Raw genomic sequence first — 12,027 nt, forward strand, 5'->3', positions numbered from 1 at the left:
GTCTGGCTACTGCTTTCTGACCTCATACAGAGGTCAGAGATGCTGCTGTTGGAAGCCCCCATGGGGAATGACCTGAAGGACCAAGTGTGTTGACTACCTGCTGAATCTGCAGATTCCACTCTACAGTGCTTCATTTCTGCCTGACCCTGCGTGGCCTGGAGCACTTAGGATGATGTCCCAGACTGGGACAACTGAATCAGCCAAAGCTATCCCCCAGAGTGCACTCCTGCAAACAACACACACTCATGTGGGTGGAGGTAGGGAACAGTGGAAAATCAGACAGATTAGAAGAGCTATTTTCTCCAGCTTGCTCTTGATATGTAATGACTGGAGAATGTAAAAATCAACTGTTAATTTTTTAATAATTTTCTTATATCTTATGTTCCTTGTAGATCTACCTTCTGGGAGCTTTATCCAAGAGGATATGGCCCACTGCTCTTACCTCTGTGAAGCTGGGAAAGACTGCTGTGACCGAATGGCCAGCTGCAAATGTGGGACACACACAGGTCAATTTGAATGCATCTGTGAGAAGGGCTATTACGGGAAAGGTCTCCAGTATGAATGCACAGGTGAGCCTCTGGTTTTGGGTCCTGCTATATCAGTCATCGGTTGCTGTGTAACAAATGAGCCTGAAACTCTGTAGCTTCAAAAGTGTTTATGGTTGCTCATGAGTCTACTCGACAACCCCTTTGCTCTCAGCTCTTCTGTCATCAGCTTTGAAGTGGTAAGGATCTTATGTGGGTTCCCTGAGGTGCTTTGGAGTTAGCTGGCTATGGACTGATCTAAAACAACTTCTGAGACATGGGAGTCTTTCTTATATGAGGCTTTTCACACTGCATCAGGTTAGGATGGACTTGTTGAGGAGGTGGTGGCAGCAGGCTGACAGGATAAAGAATGAGAGTTTGCCAGGCCTCAGAACATGGAGGGAGAAGATTTGAGGTCTTTTATCTGTAGGCACTCTGTCTTCTAGGTGCCTGAAACTAAACTATGCCTCAGTCTATTAGATTGAAACCAGTGGGATTCCAGTCCCTGGTCTACAAATAGTTGTCAGATTATCACAAAACCAGCAGCATACCCTATGGCCTTTTAGCTTGTCACAAGACTCCCCGAAAGGAAATTAAAAGGTTCTGAACATGTCATCACTGAAACGCAGAATTTATTCCATTGACCTTCATAATTTTACTTCTCCACATGGTCTAAAAAGACCTTAACAGTCAATGATAAGATGTTCTCTGGAATATTGTATGCTCCATTGTATTTTAAGTATATTTCATATTTGTATATGTATGTATATATATTTATATATATAAATAGTATGTAGTTTTTCTGTATAGGATTGTGTCTTTGCTTATATTGATTTAGATCTGAAACAGTAGCTCCAAGACCTCTGTGATGTGTTGTTTGGAAAACTGTATGCCCATGGGACTTCTTTCCCACCAAGAGCACATAGGAGCAGGGCTCTGTTTTCATTTATGTATATTCATGTAACATTTTGCCATTTTGCTCTGGTGTTTGGCTGGGAGGCCTGGGCTGCATCACAGACTCAGAGCTCCCCTCTGTACCTGCTATTCTCCTCTTGCTCTTTCTTCCTCCCCGCTTATAGGACATTGTCTGTGTGTCATTGTCTAACTCTATTTTATTCTTGTTGTTCTTCATCTTACTTCCCTTCGTATCTCCAGCCTCCCCTGGCTCTGATGCCAGATGGCAGACACATCCTTGCCAGGTCTGACAAACCGTGTTCACCCAGCAGATCTGCTACTTTCTTGGCCCTATTCCCACCCCACCCAGCAGGCTTCCCCGAATAAGCAGAAAGGGGAGAGAGATCAACCCAATGGCCTCCGAGTTGGCACAGAGCCTCTGCTTGACTTTTCTCTTCTCTCAAATCTTCCCACACTCTCCTCAACAACACCCCTTCCCTCACTCTTCCCACCCTAACCTACCAAACACAGGCAGAAAAATCTTATTTCCCTTGCTTGATGTTGTGTGGTCAGCATGTTGGCTCTCCGTGTGGTCCTAGACTGCACTGTTCCCTGCCAACAGACTGCTGTCATCACTGTGTAGCTGCCTGGCAGCATCAGTCACTGTCGGCCACAGTACCCGTTGCTTCAAGGCACTAGAATTTTGCATCCCACAGGATAATCTGCAAGAAGAAAGAGGTAACAGTTCACACCCCTCTGTCCCCACTGGAAACTAAATGCTGAAAGGAACAGCAGTCCACAACTGGGTGCCATTGGAGGGTCAACAAAAGGGATCGGAGGCCTTCTGTTGTTCCCTCCAGTCAAGACCATGCACAGTAGGATTAGCTTTCCACCCATTCTCCTGAATTAGTAAGCCTCCATTTGATGCTTACTGACAGGCAAGACTGAAATCAGATATGGTTACGCTGGTATGAATATGTATATCATCATCTCCAGCTGCAGTTTTTAAGAGACGGGGAAAGTGGCACTGGAACTCTGAGATACACACTGTGACTTTGAATAGTTGGAGAGGAGTATTAGTGACTGGCTGCTCTGGCCCAAGGGAAAATCAACAGCATCCTTCCTACAGCATAAGAGATTCCATGCTAGACTCATCTTCCCCAAAAGCAGCGAGAATTAGGTCTGTATCTATTTGGTTAACAAATGTTACAGAGCAACCTGTTTAACAAGGAACGCAAATCCGTGCTCACTTCCTTTGGACCTATACCCTAACCACACTGGTCAGTTTGTAATTACAAACGGCAATAGATACCATCAAACACAAATGCCCATGCTGTGTAGCACAGGTTCTAGGGAAGGCAGACACACTCTGCTAAGATGGAGGAGTATCTAGGTTCCCACTCTGCTCAAGGGACGCCAATATCCATTCTGACTGTTGGAAGGCTGAGTGTGTGTCTTCACAGACACATTGCCTTTCGGAAGCCAGCCATTCCTTTTACGGAGCCAGAAGCAACCTTGCTCTCATCTTGCAAGAGGAAATTGAGGCCTTGGGAAGATGAGCATTTGCTCATGATGACACATCTAGCCCTCAATAGGACACAGACAGCAATCCAAGATACTGCTCTCCAAGTTCTGCATCACTTCTAAGCTCTCACACTGCATATTTCCCCAGTCTTTGAAAATAACCTTTTGTACATCTTGCTTTTCTGAGACCAGAGATATGGAAGTATGCTCAAAATATTTAAAAACAGAGAAAGATCTGGCTTAAGTTGAATCTCTGCTAATTACTGTCAGATTCATAGGAAACTCCATTTCTGCAAATTCTGGTTAGAAAAAGCCAGCGTTCCTCAGGAGCTTGGGAAGCCCATTCCCCTCGACCAAAGGATATGACTTCAGACAAGTTAACCTCTGCTGATTCTCAGTTTTTTCTGCAAAATGGGCATAATTATGGAACACACACACACACACACACTGATGTATTAGTTACTTCCTCACTGCTGTGACAAAACACCTGGCAAAGCAACTTAAGTAAGGAAGGGTTTAATTTTGCTCACAGTTTGAGGACACAGTCCCCCATGGTGGGGAATGTCATATCTCCAGGAGTGTGAGGTAGCTGGGCACATTACTCTTGCATTCAGGAAGTGGAAAGGGATGAATGCCAGCACTTCAGTCTATGGAAAGTTGCAGCCAATATTTAGGGAGGGTCCTCCCATTTCAACTAACCTAATGTAGAAACTCCCTCACAGACATGCCCGGAGTTTGCCTACAGAGTGATTCTAGATCTTGTCAGGTTGGTAATTTTAACCAACACACACACACACACACACACACACACACACACACACACACACACACAGAGAGAGAGAGAGAGAGAGAGAGAGAGAGAGAGGAGGACACAAATATATATGCATACAGATTTTATTGATATAATATACGGATACCTATATGGACACACACGTGACTATAAACACAGACAAATGTATATGTGTCTAGACTATGGAATTAGTTGAGAAAATAAGAAACATATTGCTTCCATTTCTAACTCTATTGCCAGTCTAACACCTTCATATTTGACCTGCTATGGGCATTTGGATTGTCATGATGTTGACGGCAATGCTGATGATGAAAGTGACAACATAATAACTGATAACAATATTAAGTAATAGAAAGTTGATGTGAGACACCTTTCCAAACATTAGTATATATCAACTCATTTAATTCTCGAGTATAATTCATTTTAGAGATGAATTGAAAAGTTGAGAAGTCAAATAGCTTGGCCACAAAAGCATAGCTAATAGAGCTGAGGTATGAACCCAAGTTATCTGGCTCCAATATCTCTTTTCTAGTCATAATAATAGACATTTAACAAATACACTCAAGTTAAAAACATAGTGTCAAGGTGGACATAATGTCACTTGCTTATAACCTTAGCACTTGGGGATGAGGGAAGGAGGTCATGGGTTCAAAGCCAACCTAAGCTATATAGCAAGACTGATCCCATATTCAATGATATTATCATTATTTGATCTTTTCAACATACAAAATAGCAGTTTCATGTGGTTCAGCCAAGTACCCGAAAGAAAGAGAACAGATGAGTTACAAAAAACACAAGCCTAAACACCACACATCCTTGTCTAGCAGTATTAAACTATGGTCCCTATATAAGATAAGCTAAAACTCCAAAGCATAGTAAAGGATTTGCATGATTTGAGGCTTCTTTTACCTTTGATCTAAATGTCAGAACACTTACACTGTCCTCCAAATTCTATACTATCTCATTTCTCAGTCCTGGCCTTTGGCTTCTGGCTCCATTACCCAGCACAAATAAATGTTGTCTTTATTCCTACTTCATCACACTGATGGGTAATGAGTTCTTGATTTGTTCTGTATTTCCAACTGCTTTTCTTCAGACCCTGAAATAAATGTCCATCCTCCTGTTGAATAGATTCAGCCCCATCTGTTCCACAACAGCAGGAACTTGAGGCAGCTGGCCACAGTGTGTCCACAGTCAGGAAGCAGAGAGTGATGGACACCCGTGCTTGTTCACTTTCACCTGTTTATTAAGTTCAGAACCTCAGCCTATGAAAGCGTGCACTCTGCACTCAAGGTGGATCTTTCTACCTCAATTTACCTAGCCCAGAAACTCCATCACAGACATCCCTGAAGGTTTGTTTCCATGGTGATTACAAATCCCATCAAATCAAAAATCAAGACTAATCATAACATCTAACATGTACAAAGCCTCACTAGGTTCTACCCCCAGCTTTAAAAATAATAATGTCCTGGGAAAAGGAAATGGGTAAAAACTTAACTTTGATATCAAAATCTTCCAGACAAAACTCACAACTGAAACCTCAGACAACTGAATTTTTTTTCATATCTTCCTCACTGCCACCAAATCCCCCAGCTAAAAGCATGTGGCAAACACATTTTTTTACAATGTGGTTGATATATTTGAAAGAAAAACATTTATATTTGGTTGATCCTTGCCAACAATAAATTAAATGCAATGTACAACTGATTTGCTAGAATAGCCATTTTAGGATGGATGGATCATCAAATCAGTTTCAAACAGCCAGGGAACTCTTGTAAATCCAAGTGGTTGCAGCTGTTCTGGGTTCCCCTGGAGAGGAGCGAGAGAAGTGGAATATGGGGCCAATAGGCATCTTGAGGACACTGCTTCTTCCAGAGACTGACCATTTCAGTGAGTGTAGAGTGAACCAACTGAAACTGTGTCTCCACATGGGCCAAGGATGAGGCCCCTACATAACCTGAACTAAGTTCTAGCGATATTGTATTTCCTCAAAGGAGGATACCCTACAGAAATAGAAAATTGCAAATATTTATATAGGAATGTCTTGTTATACAAGTACCTGAATGCATGTAACTTTCCACTCTCACTCTCCTCGTGCGAATGTGCACACGCACACACATACACACACCACCACCACCACCACCACCACACACACCACGCGTGCACGACTATATAAATATTATGTCATTCCTTTGGAAAGAGAGGGCAAAGAATTCTAGAAATTCTTGCATGGAAACAAAAACATTTGGAAATCTTGTCCTCTGAGCAGAGCTTAGCTGTTCCCTCCTCCCGCCCCAGAAAAGGATCCCCAGTGGTATCTAGTAATGGATTTATAAGGTGTAAGGAATGTATGCAATGAATTCCTTTTTGTTCTTTATGATGTAACATTGCTAATACATAGACATGGCTTCCTGTCAGCTCAAAGAGATTGTACCTGCTGCCTAGAGCAGGCTGGTTTGCTCTGGTTTCCACTTAGTGAGATAAGTGATCAGTCCTGAAAATCAATCACAATGTTGTAGCAATAAAACATACAAAATTAGACTGGGAGTATGTATTAGTTCCCTTTTTGTTGCTGTGATGAAATACCATAACCAAAGACATTTTATAGAAGAAATAGTTTACTTTGGCTTATGGTTCCAAAGAGACACTGCAGTGTGGTCTTCTGGGAGACATGGCAGTCAGTGGCAGGAGCAGGAGAACCTATTTTTATCCATACACAGGAAGGGGGGCAGGAAGTGGGACAAGGCAAAGCTATGAAACCTCAAAGCCTGTCCACCAGTGACAAACTTCTAGCATGCTATATTTTTCTGAAAAATGCAAAACCTCTGCAAACAGTGCCACCGACTGGCAGCCAAGTAACACATGAGTCTATGAAGACATTCTCAGTCAACTCACCACTGATGAGATGTATCATAAAACTCCAATGATAGGCTGGAGAGATAGCTCAGAGGTTAAGAGCACTTCGTACCTTTCCAGAGGTCCTGACTTCAATTCCCATTAACCACATGGTGGCTCACAACTATCTGTAATGAGATCTGGTGCCCTCTTCTGGTGTGCAGACATACATGCAGGCAGAACACTGTATATTATAAATAAATCATTTTTAAAATCTCTAATGACAATGTATTTTGCTCTGTAGAAATAAGCATAAGAATATATGCAGCAGTCTAAATCTTTCAAGAAAAGGATTGCAAGCAATAATTCTGATTTTCATTGTAAAACATTACTTCCCTTCCCCAGCCACACTGCAAGCCATTCTTTCCATTTACAATGACAAGCAGACAAAGGAAAACATTTAAAATCTGCTAAGTCATACTGTCAGACATTTTGTGTCATGTGTCAAAGTACTGAAAACTGTGTATCCCTGATTGATTTTCAAGTAATTGAGTAAATTTTGAAGCACAGCAGCAATGGTGTCTTGACGTTTTAAGACAGATTTTGCATCCCTCTCAAATGCAACTACTGAAATTGAAGCAGTATAGGAAATTTGATTCTGTTACCAAGGGTTTTAGAGGCCAATACTAGGCCCTGGCATAATGGTAAAAAGCAGAGTTGTTTGATATGTGTATGTTGGGAAAGGAATAGATTAAGGGACACACTGGGCCCTAAATCCATATTCAGGGTCCTGATGTGAGCTTTACATTTAGACAGAGGAGGAACTCAGATAGGACAAGAAGTGTGTATAATCAAGCAGTCCTGGTCCAGGTGTGGTCTCCTTGGTCATTGTCTCAGCTCCAGTCATGTAAGGCAGGGAAATCCTTACTGCTTGCAGGAATTATAGTCTCCGGAGATGATTATTTCTGCTCTAAGGCACAGTCTGAGTCTCCTGGGAACAACCCTGGAGCCTGTCAATCCTGGGCCGAAGCCAGGTCCAGAGGGAGACTTGAAGATAATGTCTTATCTTTGTGCTGTCAGCCAGAGCAAAGGAGACAGACAGACACAAAGTGAGGGCACCAATGGCAGGCTTCCACACAGCTTTTAGTTTGGAGGGGGGGGGTAGTGAGTGGCTGGTGCTTCCCTGAAGCAGCAGCCTCCAAGGGGCTGTTTCAATGGCTCAGCACATTCATCTGTGACCAAGCACACTTTTAAGCACAGAAATTTTGCCTTGTTTCTTTTCTTAGTCCTATTGCAGTTCTACCACTTCAAATGTTTATGTCCCAAGTCCTTCCATTATTACAGCATTGTACTTTGCTGACACCAAATTTGTTGTGAAGGCCTACTTTTTTTTCTATTAAGGATGGTCAATATTCCAGGAGCCATCTTTGAAACCCTGTGTAGATGTCTGTTTTAACAACTCCAGGATACTCCTGAGACTGGACTCTCCCCTTCCCAACTGTCAGATTCTGAGGTGGGGTGAGACACAGTCACCACCCTGCTGTAGGATAGACACAAGTGACCCTCTCCCCATCTAAATGCTGGCTTGCCTGGTTTGAGCTGTTGTGCATCTTTTTGGAAAAGTAAGTCACCTTGCCCAGTTGTTTTTACTTTGTTTGTGTGTCTCTTTGTGTGACATTGGGGATATTTTTTCCAACATTGTGAATACACATTAAATTAAATTTTAAGTGCTCTGTAACAAAAATTGCTGCTTGGTTGAATTATCACTATTATTTGTACGTTATTTTCTCTATATATGTTTTGATTATAAGGGTATTATTAGAAATTCATCGCTTAATGAGGTTGATGATTAATGTTTACATGGATTTTGTTTTTGCTACTCAATGTCTTTTTCAGTTTTTTGAGACAGAGTTTCTCTGTACTGTAGCCTTGACTGTCCTGGAACTCACTCTGTAGACTAGGCTGGCCTTGAACTCACAGAGATCTGTTTGTCTCTGCTTCCTGAGTTCTGGGATTAAAGGCATGTCCCACCACTGCCCGGCTCTCAATGTTTTATCTTTAAAAACATGGCATTAACTTTATTTCTCTGAAAGAAAATGTTGATGGACTTTAGCATTGAAAATGTCCTTCATATAAATATATAATTAGTACTCAAAAGAATTTTTACTGACCTTGGAAGTCACAGCCAGTGCCCCAAGTCAAGTCTGGCCACAGTCCTAAATACGCTGACTGAAAGAGCAGTAAGTGGAAATTAGAAAAGGGAAGAGGGACAAAGAGATCCAATGAACCCCATGAGTCACTCTTTATGTCCTGAAGTGAGATCAAGGTTTAAACAGAGGGCCACAGATGTGCACATCCATGCAGTCACAGTTAACATGTGGCCCTGCCCACCATAGACCTGCCATCAGCTGGGCTCCAGTCTCATCCTACGAAGCAATCTATCAGGTTGTTAAAATTATGTGAAATCTCTTTTGTGGGGAGACAAGCTTCCCCTCTGTCTAGCAACTTCTCCTTCTCCCAGGGTGAGATTCCCCGAGCCAATTACCATTTCTCTGGTGTCTATTGTTTTAATAGTCTGATGTAATCGGATTGAGACAAAAGTGTCCCTGTGGAATATCTTCATTTCTGCCAGGTCAGTTGCAAGCTGTGTTGTGTTGTTGGATCTGAATTCTTGGAGTTCCTTCCAACTTACATGCCAAAGGTGACATCAATTATCTGTCAGAAAAAAAAAAAAAAAAGCTTTATCAGCTGATAGTTCCTTTGGGTCCCTTTTCAACTTCATTGAAAATGAAAAAATGGAAAACACTTAACTTGCAAAAGTTGCTGGTACTGTTCTCAAACTCTGAGAAGGCTCCAAAGGGTTTTATTAAATGTACAACTAGGCTTCCTGCTTGTGTCAGTCTTGCCAGGTAAGTCCTGGAGTTCTGTTGTACAGCATAGTTCCTGAGGGAACAGGGGCACCTTCCAGGGGCCTTGTTAATTGATTTATAAAGGTTTTGGACAGTGGTCATCTGCTATGGGAACAGGGAAGGGATTGGCGAATGGTGAGTGAATTTAGCTTAGTTTTGTAAAGGTGACTTACTGAATATACTTTGAGAGAACAGTGAGCCAGGCAGCAAAGAGTCGACAGTATTAAGGAATGGACCACCAGAAGTATCCATTGAGAAAAGTGCCTTAATTGTTAGGGTGAGTCTCTTATGAGCACTTTCATAGGTAATGCTTGAATTTTCAACTTGATGTACCTGGGGAGAGTGAACCTCTCAGGTCAGAAGTTGCTTCCATCTGATTGGCTTGTAGGCATGTCTGGGGAGGTAATTTTTTGGTTGCTAATTTATATAGGAGGGTCCAGCCCACTGTGGGCAGTGCCATCCCTATGTAGGAGGGCCTAGGCCGAATAAAGAAAGGTAGCTGAATGTTTGCTTAGAAGCCAGTCAATAAGCAACATTCCTTCCTGGTGGTCTCTGTTTCAGTTCCCGACTCCGGGTTCCTGCCTTGAGCTCTCGAATTCTCACTCTGACTTCTGAATATGATGGACTGTAACCTGTAAGCAAAAATAAACCCTTTCATCCCAAGTTGATTTTGGTCAAGGTTTTTGTTTTTTGTTTGTTTGTTTAAATAAGATCAACATAAAGCAAGCAGGACCATGCAGTTTACTGGTATGCAATGCATGCCATGTCCAGACTGGCTGGTGTGCTTTTCTGGGAGGTTGGTGTGAGCTGCTATGTATTCACTTAATTTTCAGTTTTGCAGTCTTGGTCATGCAAACAAGGGCTGTCCTATTTGAATAAAGTTCAGTCTTGATCCGAAAGTTGAGTCAAAGGACTCTGGGCTGCAGCTCTGCCGTGTCTTGTTACAGAATTGTATGGCTAATAGTTTGTGATTCTTGGACCATGCCTGTGAAAATTCTTAATGGAGACTAGCTCTATTTCCCAGCTTCCCTCCACAGGAAGTATGCATTTCTTTAAAAAAAAAAAAAAAGGAAGACACAGTGATAGGTCTTAGATGGAGATTCAAGCAGAAACTGGGATAGATTGTTGGGGGTATGGGGTTTATTAGAAGAATTATTATATTATAGACAGACAGACAACAGTATGGTGGGGACTCAGAAGAGAGTAAGGGTTCCAGTGCCAAAGTCAGAATGGCAAGGACTCTGAAGAGAAAAAATTGGGGCCCATGTGGCAGAAGTGAGGGTCTTTTTTGTTAGCCACCCCCCCATTTAGGGTGGGTCTTTGGTGATTCACCTGTCTTTGAATCATTTCTGCTCCTGTGACTCCAGTAAAACTCACTGGTTCACCAAGCTGTACTTTGGTGATGTTCTTACTTTGGTCTGTTTCTGGTGCCCTATCTGGGGTGAGCTGGCATTTCTTCACATCTTCCCAGAAACAGAATCTACTAGGTACTGGGTCCATAACCAGGAAAGCTACTCAGTATATACAAGACACTGCATAATACCAAGTTTCAGTATCAGTAGCACAAACAGAAAAAAAAAATCCTATTCAATATTGACAAATTAAATTTGTGCACTAAAGTGAGAGTTGCAAACACTACTATCTCTCTTTTTGAGGAGTTTAAGAAGAAATCCCAGAGGCATGTAGCTATGGAAGGTTGAATTCTTGCTTGAGTCTCATCATTGTAGAAACTGCAGCCTCCGGGAACTGCTTATGATTGTGACGGCCCTACTTGTGCCTTTTCATTTCCTTTGCCTAGAATCTTCCATGGCTTATCTGTGTTCAGCACTCACCAGGTCTCCATATTCACAGCAAATACTTCTCCAATACGGTGTTCACTCTTATCTCTTCCTCCAAAAGCTCATCACTCTGGCACATGTAGGTGCTTGGGTTCCTTGAAATTTTCTCCCTGTTTTCTTACTAAATAGCATTATAATTTGGGATAAGCCTTCTTTAACATTTTATGAATTGCTTCAGGTTAAGATTTTATTTCTTTTATTGTTTATTATTATGATTAGTAGTAGTAGTAGTGTAAACCCGTGTTTCATGCACATGAACTTGGAATGGTCTTTAAATTTTTAATGAATGAATGAATGAGTAAATAAATAAGGTGAGTGGAATATTTAGATGCTAGATCATGGCATATGGGAACTCTGCTTGGTTCTCAATTGCTAGGGAATTTTCCATTCCTCTTATACAGAATTGGAGGTGAACAAATCTACTGACCCTGAACATCCCTGGCTCAGAATCAAAGGGAACCATCTGGAAAGCTGAGTTCAACATAATCGCACATTTATCTCTTTCATGTCATCTGGTTACTGAGATTGTTTCCAAATTTGTTCTGAAGGCGCTCTCTCTCTCTCTCTCTCTCTCTCTCTCTCTCTCTCTCTCTCTCTTTCTCTCTCTCTCTCTCTGTGTGTGTGTGTGTGTGTGTGTGTGTGTGTGTGTGTATACAAGTCATTTGCCTGCTTTAAAGTCTTGTGATAATATTTCACTTCATACAGTGGTCAAT

General features: G+C 41.9%; 1 protein-coding gene across 1 annotated transcript in view; it reads left to right on the top strand.

The window, feature by feature from the left end:
• The window catches only part of Svep1 (sushi, von Willebrand factor type A, EGF and pentraxin domain containing 1), a 179,026-nt gene that overhangs the window by 34,595 nt on the left and 132,404 nt on the right, over nt 1-12,027 (top strand). The window contains exon 3 of the mRNA XM_027403038.2: nt 393-569. Within this exon, the coding sequence (XP_027258839.1) occupies nt 393-569 (177 nt within the window). The remainder of the gene's footprint in view (nt 1-392; nt 570-12,027) is intronic.

Source organism: Cricetulus griseus, chromosome 2 (assembly GCF_003668045.3).
Source record: "Cricetulus griseus strain 17A/GY chromosome 2, alternate assembly CriGri-PICRH-1.0, whole genome shotgun sequence".
NCBI lineage: Eukaryota > Metazoa > Chordata > Mammalia > Rodentia > Cricetidae > Cricetulus > Cricetulus griseus.